General features: G+C 41.3%; 1 protein-coding gene across 1 annotated transcript in view; it reads right to left on the bottom strand.

Moving 5' to 3' along the window:
* Window positions 1–341: 341 nt before the first annotated feature.
* lrfn5a (leucine rich repeat and fibronectin type III domain containing 5a) overlaps window positions 342–22,597 on the bottom strand; it is a 121,048-nt gene continuing 98,792 nt past the window's right edge. Inside the window, exons 2-3 of the mRNA XM_077239059.1 lie at window positions 14,841–16,248; window positions 342–1,989 (exon numbers count right to left, since the gene is read on the bottom strand). Of these exons, the coding sequence (XP_077095174.1) occupies window positions 1,011–1,989; window positions 14,841–16,228 (2,367 nt within the window). The 5' untranslated portion in view covers window positions 16,229–16,248 and the 3' untranslated portion in view covers window positions 342–1,010. The remainder of the gene's footprint in view (window positions 1,990–14,840; window positions 16,249–22,597) is intronic.

Raw genomic sequence — 22,597 nt, 5'->3', positions numbered from 1 at the left:
GATGCATTCAATAATTCAATAATGTAAAATTATCTTTTATTTAAATAATGTTTTATGTTACTGTATATTTAATGTTTATTGACTTATTTTACTCTGTTTATTTGTGGTTCAAGGAAAGGCCAATTTTATGAACTGTTTTACCATTTTTCAAAGCATTTTAAAGATTTTTGTAGTTCAAGTAGATTATATATTAACAATGAATATGGCTATGAAATGTAAAATACAATGTCCTACAATGCCATCCCATAATACCTGAAACATCACTCTATTTTTTTGTGTATTACACGAATTGAAGCAGTATCATGAGCATTTGTTTTGCGTTCATAACGACACAAACGGAATGGTTTTAATTTTATTATTTTATTTTACACAACATAAGAACACAGCAGATGTTGTCTCTCTGTACATGGATTTTTTTTTGTGCCTTCAAACAAAGGCAAAATGTCACTGAAAAGAAAAAGCTTAGATTTTTTAAAAATATCAATTTAATAACAGGTCCCAGTAAGTCCTTATATAGGTTTTTTTTCTTTTTCATATAAGAGTTTCTCTAGAATATGCAGGAAATGTCATTTCCTTGAATAGAAAGGCTTTTTTGTGAAATCTCTTATGTTTCCTTCTATCTGTGTAACTGACACAAAGCTCGTATCCAGTAGGAGCCCTCTGGTAAGAGGACACAGGAAGGCACCAATGCTTTCCTCTTACCGTGAAGCTCACCGTGTTCAGTGAAGATGGAGGCGTGTCTCTCTTGGGTGATGGATCCGGCTATGAGCGGCTAGCACCTCCCTCAAAGCAAATATCCAAAGTAATCCATGGGTTTCAAGAAAACATTAATAAAAAGACAGCAGAAAATATGATTTGCAGATGGAAACGAAAGAAATGGTGCAAAACGTGCACATTCATACAATCACACTCATTTATATACTATGAGAGCTTATACACACACGCACACACACACACACACGTACTCAATGAGATGCAGGCACTCCATCTACTCTCCAGCAGTCGTACATTCACACGGTGCTCTCTAAAATCCACTCTGAACTTGAAAACGCAGTTTTCTCGCTGTCTAGATTCGAGTTTGCCATTTGGACTAGCATCCCGTTTACAGACATACTCCGCTTACAGAACACGTTCCCCAGCTTCTGCGAGCCAATGTAGCAGTGGTGTTTCGACAGGTTCTCGTTCAAAGAGTACCTGCGTTTAGCCCGCACTCCTTCAACGGGCAATGTCATATACTTGGACGTAGTCGGACGCGCCCTCCTTAAAATCGGAGTGTCATTAAAGCGGGATGGGGGCGGAGGGGTTGGGAACGTCTGCTGAAGGGCAGTGGAGTTGTTTCGGTTGGTGTTTTGCGTCTCTGCATTGGGTAGCGCCTCCACTTTGGGCTCGGCCGCGCCGGCCGCGGGGATGGGCTTTGGCGCTGGTTTGCGCTTTGGCTTTAGTGACCCTGAAGAGCCGGGTGTCATCCAGCTTTGGCATACCAGCGAAGTGGAGGTGGAGCAGTCTGGAATGGAGGTCTCTGAGGTTTGGGAATCTGGAGGTGGAGGAAGAGGCGCGGCAGAGCTCTTTTGGCATCCCTCGCCTGCCTCCAAGCTCAAAGCACCTTGTTTGGATGCAGATGGCGTGACGGTACAGCCCTGGGACTGCGCCCCGTTGGTTTGAGAGTGCACGTCGGTGACCGAGGTCCCCTTGGCGGAGTTACCGCTGTTGCACACTTTGTAGCGTATCATGAGGATGATGATGAAGACAAGGACGGAGGCCACAATTATGCCCCCGATGATGATGATCATAGTGCCACCCAAGAACTGGGATTGCATGAAGTGGCAGCGTAGATACTCAGACTCGGTGGTGAACTGCACGCAGCCTACAACCCGCGTGGCCGTCAGAGAGGTAATTCCGTCGTCATAAATTGCAAGGACGCACAGGTCATACTGCGTCCCGGCAGCCAGGTTATTCACCAGGAAGTTTTTGCTCGTTGGGGGAATCATTCTGTTGGGTGAAGAAAAGAAGAGTGTTGGAATAAAACATGATTGGTTTCATTAATCATTCATTTATTAAACTGCTTTACACCTTCTGAACAACCTCAAGAGTGGTATCAGTTCATGCAAAATTTTAATTTACATAATTTTTCAGCCCAGCAGTAGCCCTGAGAGAGTAAACTCCTGCATATATGGATAAGGAAAAAAGAAAGTTTTATGTACTGTGACTTTTTCAACATTTTTACAGCATGTGGCTTTTTTGCAGACCTTCAGAGATAAATGCTTATTCAACTAATAAAAAGTTTAATAAAAACAGGATGCATTTATACTTTTTTTGTTATTGATTGTGGCATGTTATTTCTTGTCCATTACCCAGAATTACATTATGTTGAGTCCCTTTTGTTTTAATATTATACGCATTCACTATCATTCAAAGTGTGAGGTCAGAATTTTTTCTAGTCCAGAGACTACAATTTTTTTATAAAAAAATACAGTCAAAAACAGTAATATTGTTACAATATTTGAAATAGAAACAACCTTTTTTAACATTCTAAATACATTTACTGTCACTTTTTTAAATCAATTTAAAGGGGTCATGAATTGAGAAATCAAATTTTCCTTCATACTTTACTATAAGAATATCCAGTAAGTTTCAGTAGGGATGGACCGATACCACTTTTTTTAAGAATCGATCCGATCCCAAAAATTTGGAGTATCGACCGATACCATAGAAAAACAAATATATGATCATAATCTATGACGGATGGATAATTCAGCAGTAAAATTTAGTCTAGAAAAAATGAGTCCACAATAATTGTATAAAATCTGAACATTTACTGAAAAACAAATAAGAGACAATAAGTGTAACACTAAATCTGGTAAATATAAATTATTTTATATATAGCTATAGGCCTCTATACAATTGAGACATGTTTACTTTTAAATGTATACAGTAGAACAGCTGTTTAATGAGGCTGCAACATATGATAGATGGAACAGAACAAGAAAGGCTATTAATAATCTGTCATTGCGTCACTGTATTATGATATGAAAGGCTGCTATACAGTGCGGCACAAAATGCTTATGCGCATCCCGAGCGCAGAATGATGCGCTTGAAGCAACATGGAGTAACAGTGTTGACTTATAAGTCCGCATTGACTTATATGTCCGCATTGAAAAGTTCAAGCACAAACGAAAGAAATATGCGTAGTATATTATACAGTATCTATCTATGCAATAGTTTATTTAGCCTTTTCTTTTAACAGTTTTAAATTTCAGTTGTCGTGCGCGTGAAGAACAATTATAGTGCTCTGACTCTACTCTAGTGTTGCGATCTAACAGACACCTGGTAGAAAGTAACATGATAAAGTTACAGCAATAAAGTCCAGCAAGATAAAGTTGTTTTATGCGAAACCATAGACCTTTATCTACCGATCAAGTATAATAATAGTAACATTGAATCATCTTGGAGAGAGTTTCATCATGTTGACTGTCGTAACCGAACGTGACGCGCTGTTCGAATGCTGAATGGAGAATGATTGACAGCCACAGCAGAGGGAAAAGTTTACCTGATTTTGAATTTAATTACTTAAATATTCAAACTTTATGGTGCTTTATAATGTTTTTTGTGGCTTTTGTGGGGCTTAACAATAACACAGAATAGTATACGCACAAAATTGGATTTGGATCGTCCTCGTCTGACCAATACCCGATCCGGCAAAAATGGCAGTATCGGAGCCGATACTGATACTGAGTATCGGATTGGTGCATCCCTAAGTTTCATAATTGAAAAATTACTTGTTTTTTTTACCAAATTACCAAAAACAGCTTTTACTGAAACCAAGCCCAGAGAATGACTCGGTTTGGAATGTGCCTATGACAGGTGAAAGACTGCTTCTGAAGAAATAGATCTACGCCTAATTCTACATCATTACCATTGTAGCCCCGCCCAGTGATTTGCAAATGACAAGTAATAGGTAAATAACATGCATGGCGCTAACACTGGATGCATAACCTTCTTTCTGACACTGGATTTGCAGGAAAAAAAAACGGTGCAGCACACTTATTTGAGCAAACTACGTTTTTACTGCGTCACGTTTTCTTACAGATTGTTTGATGTGTACTGATTATGTGTGCATGTCTAGCCAAATTTGCAGTGACCAGTGATTTTTTAATATGTAATGACTAATGTACAGTCAGATGTTTTTTTTCTCAAAATTGTTTTTTGCTATTTGTGTCAGTTAATCAAACCAGTGACTAAAAGGTCTTTTACATTTCAACTTTAATTTTTTTTGCTAATAGGATGAAAATAATCTGTTATTTAAATTGTAATTAAATTATATATAGAAAGCGATCAAAGAATGCTCCCTCTAACCAAAACTCTCGTTATAATCAATAAATCTCTTATTTACATCGTGTTTGCACTGTTAGTTATGATGAAAGTATTCGTTAGAGTGCAGAAATCGAGTTACAATGATGAGATCACTGCATGCATGCGCTCAACATGTCTGTGATCACTGCAACCTTTCATGTCACAATCTAAATATAATGCTATAGATTTAAATATAATGCTATAATCAACATTTTTCATGATTAGTTAACCTTGAGATCTGTAATAGTAAAAACGTGCTAAAAGAAGTTTTCAAGAGTGTTCCACATGTAATACTTATTTCATATGCAAAGATATGAGCAGTGGGCGTTTATAATATTACATATTTATTTAGTAATAAAAATATTACAAATGAAGCAATACATAATTTGGGAAAAAAACATGGTATTACTTCAAGGGGTCAATTGTTATGATTCTTTTCATGTTCATGATTTTTTTCAGTTTTGTGTTCTGAATCAAAACCCACATGAATATAACATTTTGATAAGCTAACAAGAACAGCACGATAGAAAAAGTGGATTTCACATCGGAGGGCTCTGTACAGGAACACACTATTCCTAAGCTATTGATAAATATGGTAATGCTCAAGTTGGATTTTCATTTGTGCAGCAGATTTAAGCACGACACATGTGGATAACCTATTATACCATTCTGAGCATGTTACAATAAACACGTAAAGCAAACTGTGATATCAGGACTTTATCTCTTATCTGTCCCGTGTTTACTCTGCTGCAGGCGTGTTTAATCACATAATCTAGAAAGCGTAAGTCTGGAGCAACGGTAAATCTGCTTCGGTGCTGTATCTAGAGGAAGTCCTGCTGTACTTGCAGGAGCCTGGGGTCTGCTATCAGTCTCTGAACCGTTCACTTCAGATGTGAACAATGCATCTCTTATCATCCTTCCCCACACGCCCCACCTGTCTCCTCTGCAGCCTGGCAAACATTCAGCTCATTCAGCCTGCTGAAAGAAGCGCTCTGTGATTTCTCATGCAAACTGACTGGATTTGGAGCACAAAGGTTCTCAGTAGAAGCGGCCTCGCACCCCAGCCGGTCAGAGCGTTTCAGTATGCTGGGTGAGAGCGTCCACCGTCATACATACAAATGAATGAGCGGAGCATTTTAATTGCAGGGTTGTTCTAAGTAACTCAGTGCGTGTTTAATGGTGTCAAGAAACTAGCTGCTAGAGTCATGTTTCACAAAATGGCCGAAAATATTTGCATCGTTCTACAGTACCATTGAGTAAGTACTAATTTTATGCAATGACACTGGAATATATCCTCCCATTTCTAGATGCTTTATTGTTAAATGTAACAACTAATTAGCACACTGCCTAGACTCTGTTAGTGTCACTAAATCTGGGTAGCATACGTTTCCTCTTTGTGGAGGAGTTTCTTGATACTAGCAGGCAGTTGGCACTGTTAATGTGAAGACGTTTGCAATCCTCGGCAATGACAAAAAATAATGGGTATAAAAAGTTTTTAAAAAAGAGATTTTAAGTGAAAGTATGGATACTACGTCAAAATTATACCAGTTAAAAGTCAAGTATTCAGCTAAATGCATAGGCTACTTGGGATGAAAATAAAAAGTTTATTTGTTTAATTGTACTTAATATTTAATAGTAAAACGTACTACTTGGCTTTTGAAAAAGACTGATGGGATCAGCTGGGGGTTTCTTATTAAAGTAATCTTAATGCTCAAACTGTGTAGAACAATCTTTTTTCACCATTGTTGTTTATAGACTAATCACTGTATAATGGTCATCAGCTGGAGTGCTCTTTAGAGCCACCAGAGGGCACTCCACTTCAGTTTTTTGTTTTTCCCTCACAACTACATTTCCCATAACTCACTGCCCGGACTCATCATCACTGATCACATTCACCTGTTTGTCATTACCTTGTTTACCTCACCCCTTATAAGCCTGGTTTTCACATTCCATCACTGCGTAGTTTTGTATGTTGTTAAAATGCATCATTGCACTACAAATTATTTTCTTCCCTACTTAAATGTAATTGAGTATTTACTTTCAACAGCATTTGAGTAGAGTAAAAATCTCCAAAATAACTAAGCACAATTACTCAATAATTTTACCCTTCTGAATAATGAATACATGTGTGTATATATATATATATATATATATATATATATATATATATATATATATATATATATATATATATATATATAATGATTTTCTTTCTTTCTTACAAATATGGGTGGTGAAAATTAACTATTTATTTCCTTAACACACATTTCTGGTGTTAGTGTGCATGATTCATTGTCCCTGCACCTTATTCCAAAGAAAAAAAAATCTATTAATCTTTATAAACTTTTATTTAAATGTTTCACCAGTGAAATTACCTTCCTTTTCGAGAGACATCACAAACCACCAGACTTCTTAATGCCTGCATTGCAAGATCCAATTAATTTCTTATTGAATATGCTGTATAACTCAGAAATACATTGTATGATAGATTGAATTATGAAAGACATTTCATATTGAAATGCAAGAATCAAGATAGCAGACATCATCATTGTGCCCATGAGCAAGTCACTTAACCCTAGGTTTGACATGGGATTGTCTCTAAGTTCATGGCACTTTTCTGCAGCTTTATCAGAGGAACAGATTCCACTGGCCCTGTATGTGTGGCGAAAATTCGATTATAGTCTATGTTTCACTGTGGCCGGTCTGTTACTAAATGTGTTAACTGAGAAGGGAGCACTTGATAACAACATGGGTTATCAGCCAGATACCAGATCTCTAGTAAAAAAATAGGTTGAGATGTATCTGTAGTCTTTCTGTGGGCTTCATTCTCATCGTTTGTGAAAAGAGCTTCCCACAAAATGTGCTCTGTACACAAATGACGAGGTAATGGCTTTGCTTTTGCAGTGTGTCTCATTGAACAGGGAACGCTCATGGCCAGTGTGTGTTATTGTAATTAGCTGACTGTGGCTCATTTACAGCAGCCCATTGAGATAAAGTAAGCCAAAAATGAATCTCTTTTTGATTCCCCCAAGCGAGTCTGCAAAGAACGTAATTACGAGAACGTATTAATGAGTACAGCATACATAAAAGGAAACACTGTTCGAGATAGCACTACAACAGATTGGCTAACACACACAATGGTTTCTGAATATTATCAGTCATAAATTATAATGATTATTCATTTATAAACTTTAATATGCTCTAGGTAGAAACGCTTGCTAATCAAAGAGGTCCATAGATTTTATTCTGTGTTCAGTCTCCCAAGTGCCCACAACCTATTTAAACCATAAATAGAAAAGCTGGGAGAAGTTGTGGCCTAATGGTTAGAGATTCAGACTGGTAACCTAAAGGTTGTGGGTTTGATTCTCAATACCAGCAGGAATGGATTGAGCACTAACTTGGATGGGTTAAATGCAGAGGACAAATTACCACAGCAGTATAACCTTCTGACGATTGTTTCTTAAATCTCTGGGAGGTCTAAATGGGATTTACAAAACACTTAACCATTAAAGATAGAACAGTACCCACTTTATTTGGACCAACTTGCTCCACAGAATCACAAGTATGATTGATTATTGATGTATATTTTTTCTACCGAGTGTTCAAAATATGTAGTTCCCTTTCAAGGGAACTCGAGCTGCGTTGAGACGCGGTGGGAACGCTCTGCTTGATTGCGTCATGAAGCACGTGTATAATCAGTCCAATGGAAGAGCGAGACGTCATAGACGGGTGACGTCATAGACCAGGAAGCTATAAAGCACACCACTTCAGCAAGCGATCTGTGTATTCTGTCCTTGTCATATTTATTGTTGTCTGTCAAGTTGCAATATATATATATATATATATATTATGGCAAAAGAGAGCAAGCAGCTTTGTGTTCCCTGCCCACGTTATATCACGGGTGGGGGGACACACATCAGCTTTTTGTTACTATTTGGGAGTGGAGCATGCTACAGTCAGTTCTCGAGTGGGCTGACTGTGAGCATTGCGAGAAGCTGTCTGTGAGGACGCTCCGCTCCCGCCGGGCGTTCTTCGAGGAGGATGGTTCGGTTTGCGCGCCCCGCACGGTTGCCGAGGCACGGCGGCGACTCGCATTTTGGGATGGATCTGACAGCGGGGGTTGGGACGGCCTCCGCCCTATCTCAGCTTTCACCTGTCAGATCCAGTGCTGGCGATTTCCAGTTCCGAGGAATTGGTATCGTTAGTGTTTTGTTTAGAAAAAAGAGAACAAAACAAATAAAGATATTAAGAAAAAGGCAGATGTTTGAGTTTTCAATAAATAAATAAATAAGTCAGCTCATAACTCTGATGAATAAAGAGGAGCTTTACAAGGAGGTTCATCAAGTGCTGTTGCTAGTTAAATATTTACTGGCCAGCAGAACATTATGAGAGTGAAAATAAAGAGTTTATTAGATGAAATATATCTAAAAACAGAAAAACTCTGTATCTCAGCCTCCTCGTCGGGGACTGCTGTTTTTCCCTATCTCCACACTGAGGTGTCGTGAACGTGGAATAAGCCGGTTTCTATTTTATGTGTTTAATGCCCAAATGTCTAACTATAGTAATGCTTTGGGTATTAAGTATCATGGTATGACAGTGCGCCGGGTTAAAGAGAAGCTTGCAAGCTTTCTCTCTCCCGAGTCGGCGTCATCATTTTTAACCCCGACGTTACCCACCAGCCATCTTAAATAAATACATTTTACTAGGCAGCGCTGGTGGGTAAAGTATAAGGACATGGATGAATTTGAGGATGTCAGCACTGACGCTATTCAAGAATTGCGTTGTGCAAAAACAGATAAACTATACTGGGGAGGGACGGTTTCGAGAAATCGTTTCTCCTCTGCGTCCTCTGGGGGGGCGACTCTCTGAGGAGGGTCGCAGCACGGCTAGTTCGGTTGTTTTCCTGCTGGTGGCCACGGAGTGATATATTTATATATATATATATATATATATATATATATATATATATATATATATATATATATATTAGAGGTGGGCATAGAATAATTTTTTTAATCTAGATTAATCTCACTGGAATCTTGGAATTAATCTAGATTAATCTAGATTAAAATGGCTCATTTGAATTCTGCCGAAGGCATTCAGAATATGTGTGCTACCCAAATAATGACTAAAAATAAGTCTTTGAGAATAGTTCGCCTCGCGTAGGGATGTGAATTTCTGCCAAAAATGCCATTCGACAATAGAGGAGCAAAAGTCGAATATCGTTCAAAAAAAATAATAAAATAAATAAATAAAACGCACAATTACAATTACAGAAAGGGAGGCCAATTTCATCTTTAGCGATTTGTCATCAAACAAACTGTTTATTAATTGAACAAGTAACATGTTTTCATCGGTTTTTTTTTAACATAGTAGGCTAATTGGAAGAAGTAAAAAACAATAAGCACGACGTACCTACAGTCCGTTTTTGCATCGCCAAACCAGATGCCCGTTAGATCAAAAAATAATGTCATATGTCATAATGATTTTATGTGAACCTGCCTTTACCGGCAATAGCCTCCTCCTTTTTAAACAAATTAGTTTCAATCAATGTAAACTATTCGTGTGACTATGCCCCTGCGCAATACACACATTACCGCAGGATGGCGGGTGTTCATTTCATAAACTGTACACAATGGTAGCTTATTTAACCTATTAACCTTTGCCAGTGCGCCGACGCTCTGAAGCGTTTTTTTTTTTTTGTAGCCTATAAATTAATGTATATGTCCAACGGATAATGTCATACTTTTTAGTAGTGCTATCGTGGCGTAATAATCTGTTTGGTTGTAAAATGTATTACCTGAATGAAATGAAATCGAATGTATCGTCCTTTGGAATCATTCATTCACAGACAGCTTACGAAGATGTTCAACTAATAAAGATCTTCATCACTGGCAAAAATATGATGCATTTGCAGATTTGCTTTCACTAGACTAAACTGTAGCTCTTGATGTTCTTAAATCTTCCTGTTTCGAGTCCGTGTCGAGTGTGATTGAACGCGCTTCAGACAATTCAGTGCGTGAGGAACTGAAGAGAACTGATTCGCCAACCGATTTAGACAGATCTGCCAACTTGTTTGATGAAGTCTTTGAACAGAATCGACCCAAAAGAGTGATTCATTTGTAAATTGAGCATCGCTCATGCCCATAAAAAAGATACAGCGCGCTTGGGATAAACTCATTTAACAACATGACAAACAACAAAGTAACGAGAGGAACGTCGCCCAAAGTAACATGTAAAAGTATACATCTTGTGTCCCTGACAGGAAAATACCCTGCTGCGCGATTTGCGCGAAAATATAACGATATTCGAAAAAGCTATTTTATGATCCCAACCCAACTTTGAGAATAGATTAACGCCGATATTTTTTTAAATCGCCCGATAAGAGTCTCCCGTTAACGCAGCACGTTAACGCCGATAACGGCCCACCACTAATATATATATATATATTAGAGCCCGACCGATATATCGGCGGGCCGATATTATCGGCCGATTTTAGGCATTTTCCTAACTATCGGTATCGGCATTTATAATGGCCGATAAATGAATATTTTAAAAAATGCGGGTACGGTGATTCATGTAAGGGTGGCGCTGCCAATAAAGCACCTAAAAGCTGTCACAAGAACTGGCAAAAATAATGATTATGAATACAACAAATATAGCAAAGAGACATTTTAATTGTTTATTAATAAACAAGTGTTTTCAGTCAGTATAAGCCAAAGATGAAGTTGACGATGCTGACTCGCGATCTTCAGTGAGCGCGCGCCAGAGAGAAATGCACATTTCATACGATTACATGAGTCTGTCTGTCTTTCGTTTTGAATTGTTCTGTTTAAAAGTAGACATTTCAATATAGATATATTTCAATTCTCAGGTCTATACGCTGAGTTTCGGTTCATGAGACGAGCTCCAGTTCACCCGCAGGCGCCTCCGTGTCGAGGTTATCTATCGTCTGCTAAATTTACTTCTTATAAATTAAATCCAGGCAAATGGCTGATGAAACATTGATTAAAATTAAGATACAATTAATACAAAACGAAATTCACTTTGAAACGAAAGGTTTTGTGCTTTCTGTTTGATGTCTATGTGAAAGTTTCAAAGCATTAGTGCCGCTTTCAGAGCGCTCACGTCCGTAGTGCTGAACTGTCGCGTCTGTAACATTGTTTTTTCCTCATAAATGCAGACACGAAAAATAAAATAAAATAAAATAAAATGAATATTTTATGTAGCCTGTGGAGACTGAGAGCCAACCCTTCTTCATCCGGTGGGTAGTAGCCTACTTGTGATTTGCGCAGTGTAATTCACAGAATTGATTTCTCTGCTACAAGCCTCTGTCACGTATTGTGTGAGCTTGTGACTATTGCAAGCGCGCAGCTGAGAAGTCCTGATTATATTGTCTGGTATATTTAGGCCTTCTTCTTATTTATTAAGGCAATTGGTTGATGAAACATTGATTAAAATGCGTGGCGCGAGCGATCTCCGACAGTAAACTGATTCTGCTTTGTCTAGGGTAAACAGCTGTTGCGACGCGAGCAGTAACGGCCGCGTCCGGTGTAGACACCGTGTTAAAGCTCATTCTGCCTGATAACGCTACGTTACAACATCAAGCAATATTCCAAAAATGTATATAATTATAACACTTTATATAGGGCCATTTTGCATTAAGAGTAGCCTAGTTTCACGTTTAGTACATTTTGCTTACTAATTATTTAAAATAGTATAAAAGTACTGTACATATGTAATTAAAAACGTTTTCATTATGATATTATTCATTTTACTTTAGTAAAAAGATCTGAGTTCTACCTCCACTGGTAGAGATTAGAGGAATTAAGAGTAAAAATAGAAGATAATAAGGTTTTGTCAGTGACACTTTTTATATATTTATTGATGCAAGTTATGACTAAATTAAAAGACAAAGTCGTCGTTAGTGAAGATTATGCAACAGTATTTAGAATATAATATAATATAATATAACATGCAATGCAAACTAGTTTGGTTACAGCTCAGCTGTATAATTCTCATTCTATCATTCCCCCTGCCTCCATTACATATCTGTGTCACACAAGTGTTTGATTACCACATTTGAGTGATCATTGCAAAACGTGTTTATAAAATATATTTATTCTGTTTATAGCTACTGTGTAAAGTACCCATCAAAAGTTTGTACACACCAATAGGAAAGTGTCCAAACTTTTGACTGGTATACTGTACTATAATACACATAAATAATATTGCTACTGTATTATAATATACACATAAATAATATCGGCCGATATATCGGTATCGGGCTTTTTTTACTCCCTAATATCGGTATCGGCATCGGCCCCCAAAAATCCATATCGGTCGGGCTCTAATATATATATATATATATATATATGGTTTCTTCCTTTCGACGGATGTTTCCCTCACAAGTCGGGGGCAATCATGATTGGTCGCTCGGCGAAGGGTCCGGACAACACACTGATGGTCTCGTATATCAGAGCAGATATCCTGTTGAGGCAGGGGCTGTGGCCCGGGGAATTGAGACTTCACCCCGAGGTGGTGGAGCTTCTTAGGGAGAACTTCGGTCAACTCAAGTCGACCTTTCGCATCGTTTGTACAATGCATTGCCCTGTTGTGGTTCTCCCTCACGCATCCAGCTCCGCTTGGACTGGACGTGATGTATTAGGTGTGGTTGACGCTACACCTGTACGCATTCCCGATATCTTTGCTCCTGGGAGCTCTGGAGTTATGGATACTGTGGGCTCAGCCTCTGAGGGGGCCCAGCTCATAGATTCAGGTCTCTCGACCGAGGTCGAGGAGACCATACTCCAGTCCAGAGCTCCCTCCACGAGAAGACTAAATATGCATTGACATGGAAACTGCGGGTCATTTGTGCTCCAGGCCTTCTGTCCTCCACCTTTAATACCCCAGATCAGAAAAACTTAATCTGTTATGCCCTTTTCGGGCTTTGGATGCGTATGTCCACAGAGCTGCTCAGTGGCGTAAATCAGAACAATTATTTGTCTGCTTTGGGTAACTTAAGCTAGGTTGCCCTGCATCTAAACAGATAATGAGCAAGTGGGTAGTTGAGGCTATCTCACTTGCTTATGAAGCGGCCAGACAGCCTTCACCTATGGCTGTTCAGGCCCATTCTACAAGGAGTATGGCTGCCTCTAGGCTTTAATTTCGGGGGTTTCCCTTCAGGACATTTGTAATGCGGCAGGCTGGTCCTCACCACATACATTTATCAGATTTTATGACCTAGACCTCTCCACTCCCAGGGCTAGGCTGCTTGCTTCTTAGTGTGCGCAAGGAATTCACACGGAACGGGCATTTCTCATTATGGCGTAGTGGGTATAGGGTTCCCACCGCGTCTCAACGCAGCTCGAGTTCCCTTAAAAGGGAACGTCTCATGTTACGTATGTAACCCTGGTTCCCTGAGAGGGAACAAGACGCTGCGTTCTCCTGCCATACTTCCAGCATGCCCTGATCGACTTGCTTCAGGCTTTTTCAGAAGCTGTCGCGGTCTGTTTTCTGGTGTGCTTTATAGCTTCCTGGTCTATGACGTCACCCGCCTATGACGTCTCGCTCTTCCATTGGACTGATTATACACGTGCTTCACGACGCAATCACGCAGAGCGTTCCCACCGCGTCTCAACGCAGCGTCTCGTTCCCTCTCAGGGAACCAGGGTTACATATGTAACCTGAGACGTTTTGTGTTTTAAATTGTTTAGGTCTCAGGCTAACTCACGTTATTGCTGTCTTACTGAAATAGTTTTGCTAATCAGCTCTGGGATTCTATTACCTAAAACTGTCAGTTAATGCAGCTTGTCTATTGTTGTTACCACTATGAGTAATGATAAAGGATTTACAAACTTTAAAATTACTTCAGTCATTTACGTTAGTGCTCGGGTAACATATGTGCTGTTATTGATACAGTTAATGGTAAAGTTAACATGCGCACTACAATACATTATAAATATACACATTGGTTTGTTGATGGACATAGTGTTAATGCGGTATTACAATTGCAACATCTCATTATGTACCTCAAACTGAGTAGCGTATCACTGAGAAACGTCTTGCTCAAGTCGTCCTTGCGATGGAAATTCAGGTTTAATAACTAGTTCTTCAAATGTTTCATCATCCGACTCGCGCTCGGATTGATATGGTAAAATCAACGCCATCGCATTCAAGAAGGCGGTCCTTAAGTTTCAATAGTTGAGGCCATTTTGTTTATAGATCTAAAACAATGCAGAATTCAGTTTTCAACTTCAGTTTTACTTCTTGGTTGTTTCACAATGGAAATATGTTGTCTTAGTGAATCTATTTGTCTTTATTGGCTTTTTTTCTAAATGATGGTTGTGGAAGTCAAACAAGCAAAACGAACAAAGACATAAAAAACAATGGCTAACAATAACTGTTTGAAATCCACTTCAAGAAATGGGTAAACATTTAATGTGGATTCACCCAACAAGCAAAAAGACAGAATGAAAAGTATTACTCACCTGTAAACAAGAGAGTCATCATAGGTTCCATTATACTGAATCTGAAACATGCGTATTCCAGGTATATTCCTCTGGAAGTTAAATTTGATGAGTGCAGTAGATGAGGTGGCTTCTGCGATAACCACCCTCTTATCTGGGCTGGTCTTGGCGTCGCCGGTGTGGTTGCTGCCATTTGCTCCCGCCCTTGTTGAAGTGGAGATGTCAGAAGAGCCTGGGTCAGGCTCCTGGATGTTATTGGTGCTGTTGCTAATATGCGGAAGCTTGATGATAACCAGCTCCACGGTCTGGTGGGCCTCCCCAGCAGGATTCGAGGAAATGCACGTGAAAGAGCCTGTGTCCTTTACTGTGCTTATCAGGATGTCCAGCGTGCCATTGCTGTAAACCAGCGTGCGTGACGAGTTTGAGACTAACTTCCCATCGGGAGATATCCAGTGAATGGCAGGTTCGGGATCTCCCCTGGCTTTGCACTTTAATGCTACCCGCTGGCCCTCCAGGACCCTCATCTCGTAAGAGTGGCGGGTGATGAGGGGTGGCTCGCAGAGAAACTCCTCCTCTGGGATGGACCAGAAATAGCGTCCAGAGAGATGCAGGGGTGTGGCGCAGGTCTCCAAGTCGTCCTCGCGATTGAGCCGCCTAAGCCACAGCAGCTCACAGTTGCAGTGTAAAGGATTTCCTCCAAAGCTCAGAGCAAAAGAGAAGGAATTCAGAATGCCGGATGTGGCCAGAACCTGCGCCCGCTGGAAAAGCGGGTCTGGTGGAAGCTTCTGGAGCTTGTTGGAGGTCACATCCAAGCGATTGAGCTTCTGTAGAAGGGAGAAAGTCCCCTCAGGAATGTATTCGATCATGTTGTGGTCCAGACTAAGTGTGTGTAGGCTGACCATCTTTTGAATGGCCTCCCAGGGGATGGTCTCCAGGTTGTTGTAGGATAAGTCCAGTTCTTCGAGGGCTAGTAGGTCATTAAAGGCTCCCATGTGGATGAGGGTCAGTTGGTTGTTGTTCAGAATCAGGTGATGCAGCTTAGACATGCCACTGAAGGTCTCGTTGGATATCCGCGTCAAGCGGTTGTGGTCTAAATGCAAGGCTCGTAGGTTCTCCAGGTCTGCAAATGCATGTGGAGTGATGTAGCTTATTGTATTCCTCGACAAAGTAAGATCCACTAGCTTGGTCATGTTGGCCAAGTCTTTCCGTTTTACGCTTGTGACAAAGTTATCAGCTAGCCGGAGCTCCACGGTGTGCCTGTCGATGTTGGGTGGAACAAAGAGTAGCCCTTTTTTGGCACAGAGTGTTGCGAGGTTGGGGGACAGAACTTGACAGACACAGCGCTTCGGACAGATCTGGGCCTTCACTGCCATTCCGATAACCAACAAGCAGACAAGCAGTTTTTCCATTGTAAATCAGGTTTTTACACCTAGGGGAAAAAGAGAAAAAAAAACAAAGCATGATTAATATGCAACTGTGCCTTTGAACTACAATTTCAAGTAAAGCAGGCCTTTATTCAGTTAGAGTATAATTGCATTTGTAGATGTTTATCAAACACCAGTGCTTAGTGCAGTCATAATGCATGAGATAACAGCAGGCCATTGGTTATCCTGCAGTTATTTCAGGAAGTGTGATAAACAGTTCATCTTGCACAAACAAAACCCCATGTCAGATGTAAGAAACCAGCAGTTTTGTAACAAAGCATTAACATTCCCAAGCTCAGATCTAAAAAAAAAAACAAGTAACCTGCTCTGATAAAAAAAAAATTCAAAATAAGGTAAATATATATATATATATATATATATATATATATAAATAAAGTTCATTATTTTCCATAATGTAATGATAAAAATTAAACTTTCATATATTTTAGATTCATTGCACACTAAATGAAATATTTCAGGTCTTTTATTGTTTTAATACTGATGATTTTGGCATACAGCTCATGAAAACCCAAAATTCCTATCTCAAAAAATTAAAATATATGAAAGTTTAATTCTTATCATTACATTATGGAAAATAGTGAACTTTATCACAATATGCTAATTTTTTGAGAAGGACCACAGGTCCTTCTAAAAAAATTAGCATATTGTAATAAAGTGATATTGTGATAAAGTTAATTATATAAAATAAGCACATCTATACATTCTTCAGACAGTGTATCTAGCATTTTTAACTGAATTTAAAAGCTACTAGGCCTATACATTTTCAAGTATAAAGAACCATTTATACTGTGTGATATTAGAAAGGCAACATGTGGTTACCAAAAATTGTATTATGGCCTTATATGTCATTGTGCCAAACCCAAAACAAATGAATACATGATTACCTGTAAAATACTTTAGGTTAACAGTATTTTTTTCTACCCAACATTTTCTTTTATAAAGGAACACTTTCTGTGTTGTACCCTAGGACACAAACACAAACTATTCTTGAACAAATGCACATGCAAGGAAGGAGAGAATTAGAAATACGTATTTTATTTTGAAAACAAATTATATGCATATTTGCTTGCAGCTTTCAGCTCTCAGATATACAGTGCAGCATTTTGAACAGCAGGTGGGAAGATTTGATTAGTGGTCAATTTCTATTGTGATGTGGCAGCTAATCGCTAGCTAGTCCAAATACATGACTGTAAATAAGACCAAAAACAATAAAACACAGCCACCTGCCCATTTTTATGAGCGACTTTATGAAAAAAAAATTAGCTTATAATAAGTGCTCATGGCAACACTGCTGAAAATAGATTGATGCAGTCTCTAAAGGAGTGTGGGTTTATTTCAGGCAAAACACATGGCTGATAAACGTCATGCACACTACAGAAACTATTTCAACACTTCTGTTTATTAGCTAAATTAATTCATTCTAAACCAATATGTTATTTTCATCTTTGATTTCAAGTGTTTTAACAATATCTTCCTGTCTTACTTTTTCACACTTCTCTCAAAGGTGTGATTCATTCTTTCCAACTGTAGAGTCCTTCACTCTCCATTAGAATTGTGTGGGTGTGCAGAAGAACTGTTTCATAATGACTGTGTGTGTGAACAGGGAACGCTTTTGCAAGACCCTGACCAGTGGGGGCAACTGTATTATATTTAATTATATAATTATGCTAAGTTGAGTATGTAATGACACAATACGGGGTCTAACAACTATGAACTCGTAGAGAGTACTGCATTAAAAAAAGCTATAATCAAATGGCAACAGCAGCTTACATCAGACTATGAAATCATGAGGACACTGTCTGAGCATTCGACCAGAAATTACCTGAAGAAGTATGATTACTGACTGATTATGTAATCATGTTGATGACAATGGTCTAAAAGCGATAGCTTTCTCAAATATGACAAGTTGTTATCATTTATTTACTCTTATGTCATTTCAAACCTGATATTGTCCACTGCAGAACTCAACTAAAGGAGGTCAATAGAATATTCGCGCTGCTGTTTTCCATACAATGAATGTGAATAATGATGAGGGGCTGGTAAACTCCAAAAATGACAAAACAACAAAGTTATCTTCCAAACCATCATTAGTTCCCTTTCGTAGTAACTACGAGTTCCATCGTGGCGACGAATGGGGTTTCGCTTAGAAAGCCTATCGACTTTGAGTATCACAAAATGAGCAAATGGCAAAGAAATGCCATGGGTCTGCGGATTTTGCATAGCGTATCTCCGCCCCACCTCGTGGGTATAAAAGGAGGATGCAGGCAACATGCAGATATTTTTTCGCTTCGGAGACAAGAGTATCTCTTCACTCCACAGCCATTTCTGTTCACACTGCCTGCTGATCTGTGCATTGATCTGCCAGTGAGTGTGTTTCTCTCTGCTCGCTTCAACACTTTTTTTTTTCCTCTCACAAAAGAGCTTTGCACGCAGCACGTCTTTTTAAAGACGGCTCGCCCGTGAACTTCTGGTTGCAGTTGACTCATTTCCGACTCTGATGGGCACATTCTCTGTTCTGCGTGTTTGGGCTTGATCAAGCTAGAGCGGCGTTTGTGGATGACTCATGTTCTCTCTGCGGGAACATGACCGTCGTGTCATTACAGTCGAGACTCAATGATCTCGTTAGAGAGAGAGTCCCCTCATCCACACCCCGATCTACATCCTCCATGAGAGGTGGTACTTTGGGTGGTGGACAGGGTGACCTGAGGGTGATGGTGTGGAATAAAACGCAGACGATTCGTCCTCGGCCCACACCCCCCTCTTCAGTGACGCATCCCGTGAGCGATCACGGGACGCCGGCGGGCCCGTCTTCGGGTTTCCTTTGACGTCCCAGAATCGGATCTGATGTCCATCGCACCATCACAGGGCGGGCAAGAATCTTCAGGAAGTGAAGATTCGGCAGTGCTGCCACCTTCGGGTGTGCATATGGCATTATCGAGTCGGATCCTGAGATGACTGCCATGCTTTCCCGGGCTGCCGCGGGCATCGGATTAGTGTGGAACCCTCCACTCTGTCCTGAGCGCTCGTTGCTGGATGATTGGTTTTTGGGTGCGGCCACTGACACCCGTCGGCGTCCAATGCCAATGCCTTTCTTCCCGGATGTGCATGAAGAGATCTCGAAATCCTGGAAGACCCCCATGTCTTCCCGCGATCCCTCGTTGATCTCCTCTGCCTTTCCTCACCTCGAAGGGGCCGCTGCCCAAGGGTACACTGGGGTTCCCCCGGTTGAACGCTCTGTTGCGATGCTACTGTGTCCTCAGACTGATTCTTCTCGCGGTGATCCTAAGCACCCGTCCGAAGCCTGTAGTTGCCTGGCCAATTCCTCTGAGGAAGGACCTCCTGAGGAAGGACCTCCTTTCTCAGGGACGGGGTACGCTATGGCACCCTCGTCCCGATCTTGGAACCTCCACGTGTGGCTCCTGGACGGGACGAGGCAGGTTGAGTACCTTACCACCAGCGGTGGTGACTACCATCACTTCCGCTGAGCATCGTCCACCTGACATGCCTATGCGTTGAAGTAGAACCTCTTCGTCAACTGGTGCTCTTCTAACGGAGAAGACCCCAGGAAATGCCCTATCAGTGTCGTGCTTTCCTTCCTGCAAGACGGTTTGGAGCGAAGGCTGTCTCCCTCCACCCTGAAAGTATATGTTGCCGCTATTGCTGCACATCACTACGCAGTCGAAGGTAAGTCCCTGGGAAAGCACGACCTGATCGTCAGGTTCCTGAGAGGAGCGAATCCTCCTCGCTTCCTCTCGTTCCCTCTCGGGACCTCTCAGTGGTTATAACTGCCATGCAGAGTACTCCCTTGAGCCTCTGCAATCAGTGGAGCTTAAGTTTCTGTCAATTAAGACAGCGCTCCTGGTTGCATTGGCCTCCTTCGAGAGGGTAGGGGACCTGCACGCATTTCCGTTGACGAAGCGTGCCTGGAATTCAGGCCAGCCTTCTCTCACGTGTTACTGAGACCCCGGCCTTGATCGTGCCCAAGGTTCCCACCCAGTTGGTGAACCTACAAGCGCTGCCCTTGGAGGAGGCAGACCCAGCCTTGGCACTGCTCTGTTCAGTACGTGCTCTCCGTGTCTACGTAGACAGAATACAGTGTTTCAGCTCTTTGTCTGTTATGGTGGGAAGCTGAAGGGAAAGGCTTTCTCCAAAGCATAGGCTAGCTTGTCTCACGTGATAGTGGACGCCATTGCTTTGGCTTACCAGCAGCAAGGTCAACCTCACCTGCTCAGTATCGGAGCCAATACCGATACTGAGTATCGGATCGGTGCATCCCTAATCCCCGTCCGGGTCATATGTGTATTCTTAAGTCCCCCCCCACTTGGGTTGGCATTATTTGCATATTTCCACTGAGATATGCTTCTCAGTGTACCTTGGTATTCCTGTGTTAAGTAGGAGTCCTTCGTCTTTGCCAGTCTCACGACAGGGATCTAAGACTTTTGCAGGGCACTGGAAGACAGCCAGAAGGTGGCGTGATTAGACTGGAACCCCATTCGTCGTCACGACGGAACTCATAGTGATTACGAAAGGGAACGTCTTGGTTATGTATGTAACCCTTGTTCCCCGAGTAGGGAAAGGAGACATTCCGTCTTTCTGGCACGTCCGCTGTACCGCAGGTATCGTCTGAGCTCAGTCTTGGCTCCTCAGCGAAGAAACATATATGCATGTTGCCTGCGTCCTCCTTTTATACCCACGAGGTGGGGCGGAGATTTTTAAGCGAAACCCCATTTGTCATCACAACGGAACGTCTCCGTTGCCTACTCAGGGAACGAGGAAGAAGACCTCTGGACATACATCTTAAGAGCTCTGACAGGGCTCCAAGTGACAAGTCTTTCTTCATCCGCCGTCACGTGAGGTGGAGGGTGAAAAGCCAGCAGAACTGTAGGCTGTGCCACATTAAATGGTCTGGGATGCAAGATAGCCTTAATGTCGCCTGGAGCTAACTCCAGGCACCCATGAGATATAGAGATGCCTGAAGGTCTCCTAAAGGTTCTTGCCTCTGCCAACTCCAGAGGTTCGAACGGGGCCTTGACCAGCCCTTCGAGAACCAGGCCAGCCTCTATGAATTGAGCCCCGTCAGGGGCCAGGCCCAAAGTTTCCACAGGTCTGGCCGAGGGTGAATATTGGGCCCCCAGCCTGTGGAAGCAGGTCCCTCCTCGGAGCAATCCTCAGATTTGATCTGACTCATGATGATGGGAATAGTGAGCATCTTGAACCTGAATCTCCACAGAGACCGATTCAAGTGCCTTAGATCTAAAATTGGCACAACCCCCCATCCTTCTTGGGAACTATGAAGTAGTGGCTGTAGAACCCGGACTCCCTGTCTGGCGGAGGAACACGCACAATGACCTCCTTCACCAGCAGGGAGTTTACTTCCTGTTCCAATACCCAAACCTGCACTGGGTTGACACCCTGCTATTTTCGTCTCCTTTACAATACCCTGAAGCGGAGGACCGGCAGGGAAAAATCGAAAACGATTTTCGATGTACGGACAGAACACTGCCTGGCCGCTAGCCTGTGGGGCAGACAGAGCAGTGAGAGTTCTCTGCTCATCATTTTAATTCATCAGAATTAAATGCAGCCATAAACACTGGATAAGTGAAACACGGTCTGAATGGTAGGCTGAATTAAAATATCAAACTTCTTAGTCAGATAATAGTCCAGTAGTCAGATAATTAAAATTAAATGCACCCATAATCACCAGACAATATTGTTTTAAGAATTTATTTATACAGTCTTGTAATCTACACGCAGCCTCGGCAAACACGAGATTTGAGCCGTTACAATATATTTGGCTTTCATCCCTCGAGAAGAAAGTCAATAGGCGCGAGGCTGAAACACCCAATATCGCACGGCTGTGCTAGTCAAGATATTTCTCAATAAACTGCCTAGCACCCACACATAATCTTTATTGCAGAGTAGACCCATAATCTACGCGCTGCCTCGTCAAACGCTGGATCCGAGCCACTAAATTCTGTATTGCAATGCACACCTTTAATCTACACGCTTCCTCGGCAAACGAGTAGACCCGTAATCTACGGGCTCCCTCGGCAAACGCGAGATCCGAAGCCACTTGATTCTATATTGTAATGCAGACCTTTATTTTAAGTTCTTAAGGGACAACCAACACCAAATAGGACAGACAGTTTGACACAGAGCGCTTGCTGAATAGCAAAAAGCTGAGTCTGTTGTGTGCCGGCGTTCCTTTGTAGCTTCCGTGTATGCCATCACATGTCACGTCATGACGCAGCACCAATCAGGATTCGATTAGTTTCAATCATACTTCAGATGCGTTACGCTAAGGGCGTTTGAGTTCCCTCGAAAAGGAACACA

This window comes from Siphateles boraxobius, unplaced genomic scaffold, assembly GCF_051911475.1.
Source record: "Siphateles boraxobius isolate OS27281-9 unplaced genomic scaffold, OSU_SipBor_1 22, whole genome shotgun sequence".
In the NCBI taxonomy this organism is placed as follows: domain Eukaryota; kingdom Metazoa; phylum Chordata; class Actinopteri; order Cypriniformes; family Leuciscidae; genus Siphateles; species Siphateles boraxobius.
This window is presented reverse-complemented; position numbering and strand designations above follow the sequence as displayed.